At 48.6% G+C, this 17,250-nt stretch overlaps 1 protein-coding gene across 2 annotated transcripts in view; it reads left to right on the forward strand.

The window, feature by feature from the left end:
- Positions 1-17,250, forward strand: part of SMC1B (structural maintenance of chromosomes 1B) — a 619,466-nt gene that overhangs the window by 334,538 nt on the left and 267,678 nt on the right. The window contains exon 10 of one of the 2 annotated variants that reach the window (XM_063928897.1): positions 485-670. The exons of the other annotated variant lie outside the window; for it this stretch is intronic. Coding sequence (XP_063784967.1) covers positions 485-670 — 186 coding nt within the window. The remainder of the gene's footprint in view (positions 1-484; positions 671-17,250) is intronic. 2 annotated transcript variants of the gene reach the window in all.

Consider the following 17,250-nt stretch of genomic DNA (forward strand, 5'->3'; position numbering starts at 1 on the left):
AGATGTTCACAGCTGTTGCTGTTGCGTTATGCATGCACGTTGGCATGGGTTATGTTGAAGGCCATTTTAGGCGGCATGTTGGGAAAGGTGTGAGCTGGTGTGAATCTCGCCACTAGTTTAATGTAAATTCTTCTCTCGAAGTTGTCCATCTCCTCGGGCACAGTTCCTATACTGAGGTCTGGAGGAGGGGCATAGAGGGAGGAGCCAGTTCACACTGTTGAAAAGTCTTAAAGTGCCGAAGGCTCCTGTGGAACCGTCTGTACCCCATGGTACTAAAATGGACCCCAGCATCCTCTACGGACTACGAGAAAAGGATTTACCGGTAGGTAATTAAAATCCTATTTTTACACAATATTATAAACAGTACGATATGTAATAACCTCATGTCTAGAAGTACAACCAGTATTAGATTACCTTTTGCTTTCTGACAGAATACCAGCAATTTTAATTGTACAATTTGTTTTTTTTTTGTTTTTGTTTCAAGTTTGGCAGATTATTTGAGCTTTGTAGCCCAAACCATAAAAAATATCAACTTGCTGTTACCAAAGTCTTTGGCAATAACATGAATGCCATTGTTGTATCAACTGAGAAGGTGGCAAGGGACTGCATCCGGTTTCTCAAGGAGGAAAGGGCAGAGCGGGAGACTTTTCTGGCCTTAGACTACCTGGAGGTCTGTTTTATTCACTGTTAAATGTAGCATATCAAGTTTACAAACTACAAACACTTTTTAAAGTTAAAAAATTCTATATCCACCTGAGTGAAACAAAATGCTGATTCTAGTCAATGAAATGACCCTGCTTTGGTTTCTCATATTAAGTGTGTCCAGTGCGAACTTGGGCTACTTCACTGCCCCGGCACATCAGTGTGCACACGCACACTGAGGTTTGGTCTTGACTCATGGGGGTGTGGCACATGTCAGCGGAGCCTGGTTTCGCAACACGCCCCTATCAGCATGCCAACCACGGACATTCGGGAGGGTGGGCGAATGGAGAGCCGGGAAGCGGCACTGCACGGCCAGCTCTGCTCTCTGTGTGTTCAGACCGGCCCAACAGGTCATCGGACTTTTTGGTAGTCCGACCCTAAGTGTATCTATTGCTTAAATAATTCTTCTCTGTAAACTATATTTCTCTGACGTCCTAGTGGATGCTGGGAACTCCGCAAGGACCATGGGGAATAGACGGGCTCCGCAGGAGACTGGGCACTCTAAAGAAAAGATTAGGTACTATCTGGTGTGCACTGGCTCCTCCCTCTATGCCCCTCCTCCAGACCTCAGTTAGAATCTGTGCCCGGCCAGACCTGTGTGCTCCTAGTGGGCTCTCCTGAGCTTACTAGTAAAGAAAGTATTTATTAGGTTTTCTCTGACGTCCTAGTGGATGCTGAGAACTTCGTAAGGACCATGGGGAATAGACGGGCTCCGCAGGAGACTGGGCACTCTAAAAGAAAGATTAGGTACTATCTGGTGTGCACTGGCTCCTCCCTCTATGCCCCTCCTCCAGACTTCAGTTAGAATCTGTGCCCGGCCAGAGCTGGATGCACCTAGTGGGCTCTCCTGAGCTTGCTAGAAAGAAAGTATTTGTTAGGTTTTTTATTTTCAGTGAGATCTGCTGGCAACAGACTCACTGCTACGTGGGACTGAGGGGAGAGAGGCAAACCTACCTGCGTGCAGCTAGCTTGTGCTTCTTAGGCTACTGGACACCATTAGCTCCAGAGGGTTCGAACACAGGGCCTGACCTCGATCGTCCGTTCCCGGAGCCGCGCCGCCGTCCCCCTTGCAGAGCCAGAAGACAGAATTGAAGGAGATGAAATCGGCGGCAGAAGACTCCGGTCTTCATTAAGGTAGCGCACAGCACTGCAGCTGTGCGCCATTGCTCCAACTGCACACCACACACTCCGGTCACTGTAGGGTGCAGGGCGCTAGGGGGGGGCGCCCTGGGCAGCAATAAGAATACCTTTTGGCAATATATACACATAATACAGTCTGTGACTGTATATGTGTAAAACCCCCGCCAATTTTAGTCAGAAACAGGACAGAAGCCCGCCGCTGAGGGGGCCGGGCCTTCTTCCTCAGCACACCAGCGCCATTTTCTCTTCACAGCTCCGCTGGAAGGAAGCTCCCCAGGCTCTCCCCGGCAGTATCCTGGTACACAAAGGGTGAAAAGAGAGGGGGGGGGGGGGGGGGCGCACATAAATTTAGGCGCAAAATTTGTATATACAGCAGCTACTGGGTAAACACTGAGTTGTAGTGTAATCCCTGGGTTATATAGCGCTGGGGTGTGTGCTGGCATACTCTCTCTCTGTCTCTCCAAAGGGCCTTGTGGGGGAACTGTCCTCAAATAGAGCATCCCCTGTGTGTGTGGTGTGTCGGTACGCGTGTGTCGACATGTCTGAGGTAAAAGGCTCCTCTAAGGAGGTGATAGAGCGGATATGTGTGTGAGAGAGTGTCTCTGTCGACAACGCCGACACCTGTTTGGATATGTGTAAGTGCTAAGGTGAATTTATTGCACAAAAGGTTAGGGAACAGACAGGAAATCTACCCAGGTCTGTCCCTATGTCACATAGACTTTCAGAGTCTCTCAATGCTCACTATCCATAATAACAAACACTGGTATCGACATGGAGTTTAACTCCACTGTCGACTACGATAATGCAAAGTTACAGCCAAGATGGCTAGAAGGTATTCAATATATGATTATTGAAATAAAAGATGATTTGCATATCACTGATGACTCATCTGTCCCTGACACGAGAGTACACATGTTTAAGGGGAAGAATGCTGAGGTAAATTTCCCTCCTCTCATGAGGAAAAAGCGGGAATCTCCAGACAAGAGACGGCAGCTTCCCACAAGAGAATTCTCAGGCTGTATCCTTTCCCCACTAGGGCCAGGATATGTTGAGAATCTTCCCCTGGGGTGTCCTGTTTGCACAGACGGTAGCACTTGCTATTCTCAGGGATCCTGCAGATAGCGTGCACATTATAGTATACTACCCAGACCGGCGATTGTGTCGGCATGGGTTTATAGCGCTGTGGCAGCGTGGACAGGTACCTTATCAGCAGAGATGAGACCCTAGTATGCAATATAAATATATTAAAGATGCTGTCTTAAGTGATAGATATATAGGCCCTCATTCCGAGTTGTTCGCTCGGTATTTTTCATCGCATCGCAGTGAGAATTCTCTTAGTGCGCATGCGTAATGTTCGCACTGCGCATGCGTCAAGTAACTTTACTAAGAAGAAAGTAATTTTACTCACGGCTTTTTCGTCGCTCCGGAGAACGCATTGTGATTGACAGGAAATGGGTGTTACTGGGCGGATGTACGGCGTTTTAGGGGCGTGTGGCAGGAAACGCTACCGTTTCCGGAAAAAACGCAGGCGTGTCTGGAGAAACGGTGGGAGTGCTTGGGCGAACGCTGGGTGTGTTTATGACGTCAGCCGGGACCGAAAAGCACTGAATTGATCGCACAGGCAGAGTAAGTCTGGAGTTACTCAGAAACTGCTAACTCGGTTTTGATCGCAATATTGCGAATACATCGGTCGCACATTTAAGATGTTTAGATTCACTCCCAGTAGGCGGCGGCTTAGCGTGTGTAACTCTGCTATAATCGCCTTGCGAGCGAACAACTCGGAATGAGGGCCATAGTTATAAAGCATGCCCAAAGAGACATGAGTATACTGGGTCCTAGACTCAAAGCTATGTCGATCTCTGCTTGATGTGTCCTGTAGAATATGCATTGGACAGATGATGCCGACTTAAGAGGCATATGGAAGGCTGAGGATTGTGTGGAGAAAGGTTCTCGGGCCTGGTCTCCACAGCTATAGCTGGTAATTCTGCTGGTTTGCCTTATATTCCTGCACAGCCTAAGAAAGCACGACATTAGGAAACAAGAAAGTCTGAGGTGCGTCCTTTCTTGTCAGAGCCGGGCAGCTAGTTCCCAGGAACAGAAGTCCTCCCCGGCCCCTACAAAAATCCACCAATGTCGCTGGGGCTCCACAGGCGGAGCTAGGCCCGGTGGGGACACGCCTTCGTAAGTTCAGCCACAAGTGGGTTCACTCCCTGTTCGAACCCTGGGCAATAGATATTGTATCTCAGGGATACAAGCTGGACTGTGAGAAGATGCCCCCTCACCGACGGCCCTGCGGGCTTCCCCCCAAGAGAGGGAGCCAGTGTTAACTGCAATTCACAAATTGTATCTTTAACAGGTGGTGGTCAAGGGTCCCCTCCTTCAACAAGAGGGTGTTATTATTAGACCATGTTGTAATCCCGAAACCAGACGGTTCGGTGGGACCCATATTGAATTAAAAATCCCTGAACATATACCTGAGAAGGTTCAAGTTCAAGATGGAATCGCTAAGAGCGGTCAGTGCAAGCCTAAAAAGGGGGAAACTTTATTGTGAATCGGGACATAAGGGATGCATACCTTCAGGTCCCCATTTATCCACCTCATTAGGCGTACCTCAGAATTGCGGTACGGGATTGTCATTACCAATTTCAGATGTTGCCGTTTGGTCTCTCCACGGCCCCGAGAATATTCACCATGGTAATGGCGGATATGATTGTGCCCCTGCGGAAGCAAGGTGTCACTATTATCACGTACTTGGACGATCTCCTCATAAAAGCGAGATCAAGAGAGCAGTTGCTGAACAGCGTATCACTTTCTCTGGAAGTGTAACGGCAACACGGCTGGATTCTATATATTCCAATGTCGCAGTTGGTTCCTACAGCTCATCTGCCTCTCCTAGGCACGATCCTAGACACAGACCAGAAAAGGGTTTATATCCCGATAGAGAGAGCTCAGGAGCTCATGACACTGGTCAGGAATCTATTAAAACCAAAACAGGTGTCAGTGCATCACTGCACTCGAGTCCTGGGAAGGATGGTGACATCATACGAGACCATCCCCTTAGGCAGGTTCCATGCGAGGACCTTCCAATGGGACTTACTGGACAAGTGGTTTGGATTACCTCTTCAGAGGCATCGGTTAATCACTCTATCCCCCAGGGCCAGGGTGTCTCTCCTGTGGTGGCTGCAGAGTGCTCACCTTCTCGAGGGCCGCAGATTCGGCATTCAGGACTGGATCCTGGTGACCACGGATTCAAGCCTCCGAGGGTGGGGGGCAGTTACACAGGGAAGACATTTCCAAGGTCTATGGTCAAGTCAACTGACTTGCCTTCACATCAATATCCTGGAACTAAGAGCCATATACAACGCCCTAAGTCAAGCGGAGATCCTGCTTCGCGACCAACCGGTTCTGATCCAGTCAGACCGCAGGGGTTCATGTAAACCGCCAAGGCGGAACAAGGAGCAGGGTGGCGAGCGTAGAAGCCACCAGAATTCTTCGCTGGGCGGAGAATCAAGTAAGCGCACTGTCAGCAGTGTTCGTTCCGGGAGTGGACATCTGGGAAGCAGACTTCCTCAGCAGGCACGACCTCCACCCGGAAAAGTGGGGACTTCATCAGGAAGTCTTCACGCAGTTTGCAAATTGATGGGAACTGCCTAAGGTGGACTAGATGGCGTCCCACCTCAATAAAAAGCTAAAAAAGGTTTTACGCCGGGTCAAGGGACCCTCAGGTGATAGCTGTGGTCGCACTAGTAACACCGTGGGTGTTCCAGTCGGTCTCTGTATTCCCTCCTCTTTGTCTCATACCCAAGGGCTGAGAATTGTAATAAAAGGAGGAGTGAAAACAATATTCTTTGCTCCGAATTGGCCAAGAAGGACTCGGTACCCGGAGCTGCAGGAAATGCTCTCAGAGGACTCAGGGCTTCTGCCTCTCAGACAGGACATGTTGCAACAGGGGCCCTGTCTGTTCCAAAATTTACCGCAGCTGCATTTGACGGCATGGCGGTTGAACGCTGGATCCTAGCGGAAAAGGGCATTCCGGATGCAGCTATTCCTACGCTGCTAAAGGCTAGGAAAGATGTGACAGCAAAACTTTTTCACTGTATATGGCGAAAATAGGTTGCTTGGTGTGAGGCCGGGAAGGCCCTACAGAGGAATTCCTGCGGGGTCGATTCCTGCACTTCCTACCGTCAGGAGTGGCTATGGGCCTAAAATTAGGATCCATAAAAGTCAAGATTTCGGCCCTATACATTTTCTCTAATAAATGAACTGGCTTCACTGCCTGAAGTTCAGACGTTGTTCCGGGGGTGCTGCATATTCAGCCTCCTTTTGTGCCATCGGTGGCACCTTGCGATCTTAACGTTGTGTTGGATTTCCTGAAATCCCACTGGTTTGAGCCACTTAAGACCATGGAGCTAAAATATCTCACGTGGAAAGTGGTCATGCTATTGGCCTTAGCTTCGGCTAGGCGTGTGTCAGTATTAGCGGTTTTGTCATGTAAAACCCTTATCTGATCTTCCATATGGACAGGGCAGAATTGAGGACTCGTCCCCAATTTCTTCCTAGGGTGGTATCATCGTTTCATTTGAACCAGCCTATTGTGGTGCCTGCGGCTACTAGGGACTTGGAGGATTCCAAGTTGCTGGACGTAGTCCGGGCTTTGAAAATTTATGTTTCCAGAAAGGCGGGAGTCAGAAAGTCTGACTCGCTGTTTATTCTGTATGCAGCCAACAAGGTTGGCGCTCCTGCTTCGAAGCAGACTATTGTTCGCTGGATCTATAGCACGATTCAGCTGGTTCACTCTGCGGCTGGATTGCCGCATCCAAAATGGTAAAAGCCCATTCCACAAGGAAGGTGGGCTCTTCTTGGGCGGCTGCCCGAGGGGTCTCGGCTTTACAGCTTTGCCAAGCTGCTACTTGGTCGGGGTCAAACAAGTTTGCTAAGTTCTACAAGTTTGATACCCTGGCTGAGGAGGACCTTGAGTTTGCTCATGCGGTGCTGCAGAGTCATCCGCACTCTACGCCCGTTTGGGAGCTTTGGTATAATCCCCATGGTCCTTACGGAGTTCCCAGCATCCACTAGGACGTCAGAGAAAATAAGAATTTACTCACCGGTAATTCTATTTCTCGTAGTCCGTAGTGGATGCTGGGCGCCCGTCCCAAGTGCGGACTCTCTGCAATACATGTATATAGTTATTGCTTAACTAAAGGGTTATTGTTATGAGCCATCTATTACTGAGGCTCAGTTGTTGTTCATACTGTTAACTGGGTATAGTTATCACAAGTTGTACGGTGTGATTGGTGTGGCTGGTATGAGTCTTACCCTGGATTCCAAATCCTTTCCTTGTTGTGTCAGCTCTTCCGGGCACAGTTTCCTTAACTGAGGTCTGGAGGAGGGGCATAGAGGGGGTGCACACCAGATAGTACCTAATCTTTCTTTTAGAGTGCCCAGTCTCCTGCGGAGCCCGTCTATTCCCCATGGTCCTTACGGAGTTCCCAGCATCCACTACGGACTACGAGAAATAGAATTACCGGTGAGTAAATTCTTATTTTTTATTTTCAGTGAGCTTCTGCTGGCAACAGACTCACTGCTACGTGGGACTAAGGGGAGAGAAGCAAACCTACCTGCTTGCAGCTAGCTTGTGCTTCTTAGGCTACTGGACACCATTAGCTCCAGAGGGTTCGAACACAGGCACCTGTCCTCGATCGTCCGTTCCCGGAGCCACGCTGCCGTCCCCCTCGCAGAGCCAGAAGAACAGAAGCTTGATGACGACGAAATCGGCGGCAGAAGACTCCTGTCTTCATTTAAGGTAGCGCACAGCACCGCAGCTGTGCGCCATTGCTCCCAGCACACTTACACACTCCGGTCACTGTAGGGTGCAGGGCGCTGGGGGGGGCGCCCTGGGCAGCAATTGAAGTACCTTTTGGCAATAAAAATACATATATACAGTCTGGCACTGTATATATGTAAAAAACCCTGCCATTTTTTCACACAGAAAGCGGGACAGAAGCCCGCCGCTGAGGGGGCTGGGCCTTCTTCCTCAGCACATCAGCGCCATTTTCTATTCACAGCTCCGCTGGAAAGAGGCTCCCCAGGCTCTCCCCTGCAGTATCCAGATACACAAAGGGTGAAAAGAGGGGAGGGGGGGCACATAAATTTAGGCGCAAATTTGTACATACAGCAGCTACTGGGTAAACACTGAAATAAAATATTGTTTTGTGAATCCCTGGTAACTGGCGCTAACGTATGAGCTGCCCGTAAATTCGTTCACCACAAGAAAGAACCTCACCAAAAGTTCAAAGCAACACAATTTAGACAAAAATCAGTGGGACCAAAAATAACAGGCGCTTAGAATATAGAAATACTCAGCAAGAAGACATCCCTGGAATATGGGAAGATGGTGGAATTTCCAAACAGCAAAATGGATGGCCCTCTTCTTTTTTTTCTTCTGAAGGATTTTTCAGCCACTCCGGTTTCGCATAAAAGAGAAATGGTATATATATGTGTAGAAAAGTTTCAAACAGTACACAAGTCTCTTTAGATGTAAGAAACGTTCACACGGCAAAGGTGATGCACATCCACTAAAAGGGCGTACCCAAACTCACATCCCAAGTGAAGTGACCAAGCATATAAAGGTACCTTTTTAATCCACCTCGGTGTCTGGAAATTATTGGTTCAAGTAAAGACCCCCTATACCAAGAAAATAGGCGTACCTCACTCACACAGACAGAGGTATGCTTAAAGCATATAAAGGTATCTTTTACACTGTATCAGATGCAGGAAAGGCGTACCCTACTCACAGCAGAAATGATTGTGTTCAAACGCATCTGGGTTTCTTTCAATGGATGACCGTGTTGATCATTTAAATCGATTTCGTGTGTAAATATTCCCCCATGGACATCAGACAAAAAAGAGGATTTTAGATCACGATCAATCCATAAAAAAGTATTTATTATAAAAATGCCCCATACACTTGGGATATTGAACTATACAGTCAAAAAAGTTGTGCAAAGGTGCAAGAGATATTGTAGCAGCTTGACATAGGCATCCATAAGAAAAAAAAATCATTCACGAAAGAAAAAACACAAAATCCTACATACAAAAATAAAAACGCTTTTTTCTAAAAATGATTCCAATTCATACCTAAATGGTAAAAACGAAAAGTCCACACTCTCAGCTGGTCATTTCTGCTGTGAGTAGGGTACGCCTTTCCTGCATCTGATACAGTGTAAAAGATACCTTTATATGCTTTAAGCATACCTCTGTCTGTGTGAGTGAGGTACGCCTATTTTCTTGGTATAGGGGGTCTTTACTTGAACCAATAATTTCCAGACACGAGGTGGATTAAAAAGATACCTTTATATGCTTGGTCACTTCACTTGGGATGTGAGTTTGGGTACGCCCTTTTAGTGGATGTGCATCACCTTTGCCGTGTGAACGTTTCTTACATCTAAAGAGACTTGTGTACTGTTTGAAACTTTTCTACACATATATATACCATTTCTCTTTTATGCGAAACCGGAGTGGCTGAAAAATCCTTCAGAAGAAAAAAAAGAAGAGGGCCATCCATTTTGCTGTTTGGAAATTCCACCATCTTCCCATATTCCAGGGATGTCTTCTTGCTGAGTATTTCTATATTCTAAGCGCCTGTTATTTTTGGTCCCACTGATTTTTGTCTAAATTGGGTAAACACTGAGTTGTAGTGTAATCCCTGGGTTATATAGCGCTGGGGTGTGTGCTGGCATACTCTCTCTCTGTCTCTCCAAAGGGCCTTGTGGGGGAACTGTCTTCAAATAGAGCATCCCCTGTGTGTGTGGTGTGTCGGTACGCGTGTGTCGACATGTCTGAGGTAAAAGGCTCCCCGAAGGAGGAGATAGAGAAAATATGTGTGTGAGAGGGTGTCTCCGTCGACATCGCCGACACCTGTTTGGATATGTGTAAGTGCTGAGGTGAATTTATTGCACAAAAGATTAGAGAACAGACAGGAAATCTACCCATGTCTGTCCCTATGTCGCAGAGACCTTCAGAGTCTCACAATGATCACTATCCAAAATAATGATATCGACACGGAGTTTGACTCCAGTGTCGACTACGATAATGCAAAGTTACAGCCAAAATGGCTGAAAGGTATTCAATATATGATTATTGTAATAAAAGATGATTTGCATATCACTGATGACTCATTTGTCCCTGACACAAGGGTACACATGTTACGGGGAAGAAAGCTGAGGTAAATTTCCCTCCTCTCATGAGGAAAAAGGGCGGGAATCTCCAGACAAGAAACTGCAGCTTCCCACAAGGAATTCTCAGGCAGTATCCTTTCCCCACTAGGGCCAGGATGTGATGGGAATCTTCCCCTAGGGTATCACGTTTGCCCAGACGGTAGCACTAGCTGTTCTCAGGGATCCTGCAGATAGCGTGCACATTCTAGTACACTACTCAGACCGGCGATTGTGTCGGCATGGGTTTATAGCGCTGTGGCAGCGTGGACAGCTACCTTATCAGCAGAGATTGAGACCCTAGTATGCATATAGATATATATATATATATATATATATATAGATATATACATATTGAAGATGCTGTCTTAAGAGATAGATATATATATATATATATATATAAAACATGCCCAAAGAGACATGAGTATACTGGGTCCTGGAGTCAAAGCTATGTCGATTTCTGCTTGACGTGTCCTGTAGAATATGCACTGGACAGATGATGCCGACTTAAGAGGCATATGGAAGGCTGAGGATTGTGTGGAGAAGGGTTCTCGGACCTGGTCTCCGCAGCTTTAGCTGGTAAATTCTAATATTTTGCCTTATATTCCTGCACAGCCTAGGAAAGCACGACATTATCAAATGCAGCCTTTCGAATAAAGAAACAAGAAAGTCCGAGGTGCGTCCTTTCTTGCCAGAGGCGGCGGCAGAGGAAAGAAGCTGCACAACACAGCTGGTTCCCAGGAACAGAAGTCCTCCCCGGCCTCTACAAAAATCCACCGCATGTCACTGGGGCTCCACAGGCGGAGCTAGGCCCGGTGGGGGCACGCCTTCGTAAGTTCAGCCACAAGTGGGTTCACTCCCTGTTAGATCCCTGGGCGATCGATATTGTGTCTCAGGGATATAAGCTGGACTTTGAGAAGATGCCCCCTCACCGACGGCCTTGCCGGCTTCCCCCCACGAGAGGGAAACAGTGTTAACTGCAATTCACAAATTGTATCTTCAACAGGCGGTGGTCAAGGTTCCCCTCCTTCAACAAGGAGGGGGTTATTATTCGACCATGTTGTAGTCCCGTAACCTGACGGTTCGGTGGGACCCATATTGAATTTAAAATCCCTGAACATATACCTGAAAAGTTTCAATTTCACGTTGAAATCGCTAAGAGCGGTTATTGCAAGCCTGAAAGGTGACTCGGGACATAAAGGATGCATACCTTCAGGTCCCCATTTATCCACCTCATCAGGCGTACCTCAGAATTACGGTACGGGATTGTCATTACCAATTTCAGAGGTTGCCGTTTGGTCGCTCCACGGCCTTGAGAATGTTCACCAAGGTAATGGCGGAAATGATGGTGCTCCTGCGGAAGCAAGGTGTCACTATTATCACGTACTTGGACGATCTCCTCATAAAAGCGAGATCAAGAGAGCAGTTGCTGAACAGCGTATCACTTTCTCTGGAAGTGTAACGGCAACACGGCTGGATTCTATATATTCCAAAGTCGCAGTGGGTTCTTACAGCTCATCTGCTTCTCCTAGGCATGATCCTAGACACAGACCAGAAAAGGGTTTATCTCCCGATAGAGAGAGCTCAGGAGCTCGTGACACTGGTCAGGAATCTATTAAAACCAAAACAGGGGTCAGTGCATCACTGCACTCGAGTCCTGGGAAGGAGGGTGGCCTCATATGAGGCCATTCCCTTCGGCAGGTTCCATACGAGGTCCTTCCAATGGGACTTACTGGACAAATGGTCCGGATCACATCTTCAGATGCATCGGTTAATCACCCTATCCCCCAGGGCCAGGGTGTCTCTTCTGTGGTGGCTGCAGAGTGCTCATCTTCTCGAGGGCCGCAGGTTCGGCATACAGGACTGGGTCCTGGTGACCACGGATGCAAGCCTCCGCGGATGGGGGGCAGTCACTCAGGGAAGAAACTTCCAAGGGCTGTGGTCAAGTCAGGAGACTTGTCTGCACATAAATATACTGGAACTAAGGGCCATATACAACGCCCTGAGTCAAGCGGAGCCCCTGCTTCGAGACCAACCAGTGCTGATTCAGTCAGACAACATCACGGCGGTCGCCCATGTAAACCGCCAGGGCGGCACAAGGAGCAGGGTGGCAATGGCGGAAGCCACAAAGATTCTTCGTTGGGCGGAGAATCACGTGCAAGCACTGTCAGCAGTGTTCATTCCGGGAGTGGACAACTGGGAAGCAGATTTCCTAAGCAGACACGACCTCCACCCGGGAGAGTGGGGACTTCATCCAGAAGTCTTCACACAGATTGCAAATCGATGGGAACTGCCACAGGTGGACATGATGGCGTCCCGCCTCAACAAAAAGCTAAAAAGATATTGCGCCAGGTCAAGGGACCCTCAGGCGATAGCTGTGGACGCGCTAGTGACACCGTGTGTGTTCCAGTCGGTATATGTGTTTCCTCCTCTTCCTCTCATACCAAAGGTGCTGAGAATTGTAAGAAAAAGAGGAGTGAGAACAATACTCATTGTTCCGGGTTGGCCAAGAAGGACTTGGTACCCGGAACTGCAAGAAATGCGCACAGAGGACCCATGGCCTCTGCCTCTCAGACAGGACCTGCTGCAACAAGGGCTCTGTCTGTTCCAAGACTTACCGCGGCTGCGTTTGACGGCATGGCGGTTGAACGCCTGATCCTAGCGGTAAAAGGCATTCCGGATGAAGTTATTCCTACGCTGATAAAGGCTAGGAAGGACGTGACAGCAAAGCATTATCACCGTATATGGCGAAAATATGTTGCTTGGTGTGAGGCCAGGATGGCTCCTACAGAGGAATTCCAGCTGGGTCGATTCCTGCACTTCCTACAGTCAGGAGTGTCTATGGGCCTATAATTAGGGTCCATAAGGGTCCAGATTTCGGCCCTATCCATTTTCTTTCAAAAAGAACTGACTTCACTGCCTGAGGTTCAGACGTTTGTTAAGGGAGTGCTGCATATTCAGCCCCCTTTTGTGCCACCAGTGGCACCTTGGGATCTTAACGTTGTGTTGGATTTCCTGAAATCCCACTGGTTTGAGCCACTTAAGACCGTGGAACTAAAGTATTTCACGTGGAAAGTGGTCATGCTGTTGGCCTTAGCATAGGCTAGGCGTGTGTCAGAATTGGCGGCTTTGTCATGTAAAAAGATGTCGGTATGCCAGCGGTCGGGATTCCGGCGCCAGTATGGTGGTCGCCAGGAGCCCGGCCGCCGGCAACCTGAAGACCACCCATTTCTCATACGTCCTAGAGGATACTGGGGTCCACTTCAGTACTATGGGGTATAGACGGTTCCGCAGGAGCCATAGGCACTTTAAGACTTTTCAAGGGTGTGAACTGGCTCCTCCCTCAATGCCCCTCCTCCAGACCTCAGTTTAGAAAATGAGCCCAGGCAGACTGGATGCACTCCAGGGGAGCTCTACTGAGTTTCTCTGAAAGACTTTATGTTAGGTTTTTTATTTACTGGGAGGACTGCTGGCAACAGTCTCCCTGCTTCGTGGGACTTAGGGGGCAGAGGTAGGAACCAACTTCCTGAATAGTTTCATGGCTCTGCTTCTGGCTGACAGGACACCATTAGCACCTGAAGGGTACTGAACACTAGCTGCGGCTATGCGCTCACTCCCACCGCCTGCCGTCACCCCCCCTTACAGAGCCAGAAGTCAGAAGACAGGTGAGTGTACAGAAGAGGATCTTCAGTCATTATGACAGCTAAAAGGTACTGCGCAGCGGGCGGGAACACGCCCTGGGCAGCATGAAACTTAATCAAAACTGGCTAATAAGGGGACATAAGTTGCTGAGGCACAGTCCTACCCCTGCCAGTATAAAAATTACTATTGAAATTGCTGAGGGGAAACGCGCCATTGCGGGGGCGGGGCTTCCTCAGTCAGCCAGCACACTGCTCAGCGAGCAGTGTGAGAAGATCGCTGGTCCTTCAAGCAAGCTGCAGAGAAGCAAGCTGCAGAGAGGCAAGCTGCAGAGAAGATCGCTGGTCCTCCTCCACTTCTGAACAAGTATCAGGGTACAAAACAGGGCGGCACAGTATAAATTGGTGCTGTATTATGAATTTATCATTATAATTGCGCTACAGGTCTGTGGGCAGTTTTGTGTTACACAGGGTTTTCTGTTGCGGGGTACACTGTGCTCCACAAGTCTGGACAATGGGGTGCAGAGTAGGATCTTGATCCGAAGCACCAACAGGCTCAAAGCTTTGACCTTCTTCCCAAGATGCATAGCGCCGCCTCCTATATCACCCCGCCTCCCAGCACAGGAGCTCAGTTTGTCAGTTGGTGCTGCAGTAAACAGGCACTTAACAGAGGGGCTGCTCCAAGCAGCCCTGAGAAAAGTTTTTTATGACTCACGGGTGCTGCACAAAGGCCCACTATTGCAGCTACATGGGCGGCAGAGGCTATTGAAGCATGGGCCTTGGAGTTAGAAGCTGAAATCTATTCTGACCATGCTAGACAATGCTTGTCATATATTGTCACAGCTTCTCGCTATATTAAAGAGGCGGCTTCTGATGCCGGTATCCTAGCAGCCAAGGCCTCTACTACGTCAGTCCTGGCTCGCAGGATATTGTGGCTGAGATCCTGGTCTGTGGATCTGGACTCTAGAAAAACCCTGGAGGTACTCCCTTTCAAGGGGGATATTCTGTTTGGGGAGGACTTAAATAAGATAGTGGCTGGCTTGGCTACTGCCAAAACTGCCTGCCTGCCTAATACAGCTCCTTCTGTGTCGATGGCCAAAGGCACATCCTTTCGCCCCTTTCGTCCTTCAGGGAAAGCAAAAGGTCAGGCGTACCATAAGCAGGCCCGCACTTCCAAACCTGGTAAGCCGAAGCCCAAAAGAGCCTGGGCTGCCCGTCAGCCAGCAGCCAAGACCGATAAGCCTGCCGCATGACGGGGCGGGCCTCCCCCTGGGAAATCCCTTGAACCAAGGGATTTTATGGCATCCTTAGACCCTAGGATGCCTATTTACATTGTCCCATCTGAGTCAGTCACCAGCGATTCCTTAAGTACGCTGTGCAGGAGAATTGCTTCCAGTGTTGCCAATGTGGATGGTACACAGCTCTTGTTTTTCACAAGAGTCATAATAGCAGCCCCTCTCGACTTGCTTATCCTTGCTCAGTCAGAGGATAGTCTCAGGAATGCATCCATCTCATGATAGGTCTTCTCTAGTCCCACAGATGGATCATCAATTGGAAGTTTTTCGCAGGAGATTTAACATTTTGAGGGTCCTTGCTGGATTCCAGAGTTCGGCGAGAGTTCCTCTCTGCAGTCCGACTTTGAGTCTTCCAATTACCGTTTCCTCTATTCTTGAATCACCGCCAATATTACTACACTCTTGCATGCAGATCCGGAGCTCTCTAATCTACCTTTTCGACGGGGTGATGTATGCTCAAGTTTTGTTCCCAACCTCTTTATATGGACGTTTGGGTCCAATGGCACAAATCTCATCTGCTACTACAGACGCAAACGATTGTCTCGTCTTTGTGGTGGCTCCAGGGTTTAATTTTAGTATGGGCAGCCCTCTTTGGGGTTCAGGACAGGGTCATCCTCACCACAGATGCAGGTCTTCATGGCTGGAGAGCAGTAACGTCATCAGACCTTTAGGGTCAGTGGATGGCTTAGGGGAGTCTGTTGGTAATCATAATTCTACAGCTCCGAGCGGTTTTCAGAGCTCTCTATCTTGCACTATTACTCCTCCAGAATCGTCCAGTCCAGGTACGGTCTGACAACATAATACTGCTCTCCTACATTATCCATCAGGGAGGCACTCTCAGTTGTGGTGCCATGACAGGTCAGCCGCTGCCTCAGTTGGGCAGAGTGTAATCTTCTGGCTTTGGGGCGATTTTCCTCCCAGCAGTCCACTATTGGAAAGCAGACTTCATAGGCTGCCAGGGCGTTTACTCGGGTGAGTGGGCTCTACAACCAGACACCCTTCTTGTCCTAGTACATCATCTTTGTAACTTGACGGGCATCAATTTTATGGCATCTCGCACACTCTCCGGTTGCCGAGATATTGTTGCAGCTCCCGAAATGCCAGAGCTCTCCAGGTGGACGCTCTAGCGATGTAGTGAACTTTCCCGCTAATAGAAGTCATTACTCCACTCTCTATTCTCCCACGGGTCGCAGTTGGAGGAAGCTTTGTGATCCATCAGATTGGCAGTGGCGGGCGTGGTGCGCAGCTCTTCTACGACTCTCTTTTGGCACTCTGCTGCGTATCCCTCTGCCGCCAGATCATTGCTTTCTGGGAGTCACCTGGCAGATTCTAAATTGAAGCTGGTCAGCCTAGCTTGTGAACCTCGTACAGGACAAAGAGTGAATCCAACTTGCGGACCTACCAGGACACCGCATTGAGAGAGGCCTCCTCTGCTTGACTGTTTGCCACGCCTATGCTGTGACAGCTCTTCTTGCCGTGGTGACTACTCATTCCGCACGATCGGTGGGGACTTCTTGGGCAGCTCAGCGTGGTGCTTCAGTAGAGCAGCTTTGTAAACGGCAACATTGTCCTTTGCCCACACGTTTATTCGTTTTTATGCGTTTGACACCTTTGCATCTTCAGACGCAGCCTTTGGACGTTCAGTTTTCAGCGCAGCTCAGGGTCTCCGCAACCCATTAGGGTATGTTCCAGTGTTTACAGTCCCTCCTAGTGGAAAAAAGAATAAAAGAGGCTTTATGTTCTTACCTGGTTAAATCCTTTTCTTAGAGTCCATAGTGGGCACAGGGCGCCCACCCTGACTCACCTGGCATGTGGGGTTTAGTTCCTAGGGTACTGGTTCTCTGAATGCTTCTCCTGTGAGTGCGTCTCTGACTGTGCCGTTCTTCCTTGTCCTTCTCCTTGTTCCTGCCGTGGGCCTGCTAACTTAACTGGTCGTCAGTGGCTGGGGGCGGTGTATAGTGGAGAGAGAGTCTGGAGCTGCTGGAAAAAAATGATTAACTATTTGGTGCCCTGTGCCCCCTATGGACTCAAAAAAGGATTCGTCCTTGTTTCAAAGCTGATTGGTTGCCATGAGCAACTTCTTAACTTGCACACTTCTCCACAATTTTTACTGTTTCATGAATCTACCTTAAAAGGATTAAACGCAATTACAAAAATCAAATTTTTACTTAACTGTGTAACGTTTTATTTTCTACTTATGTTGATACAGTATACTGTTATATGCTGTATTTTGTACCTTATGTGCACGTGCTCTTTTCTCAG

This window comes from Pseudophryne corroboree, chromosome 6 (genome assembly GCF_028390025.1).
Source record: "Pseudophryne corroboree isolate aPseCor3 chromosome 6, aPseCor3.hap2, whole genome shotgun sequence".
NCBI lineage: Eukaryota > Metazoa > Chordata > Amphibia > Anura > Myobatrachidae > Pseudophryne > Pseudophryne corroboree.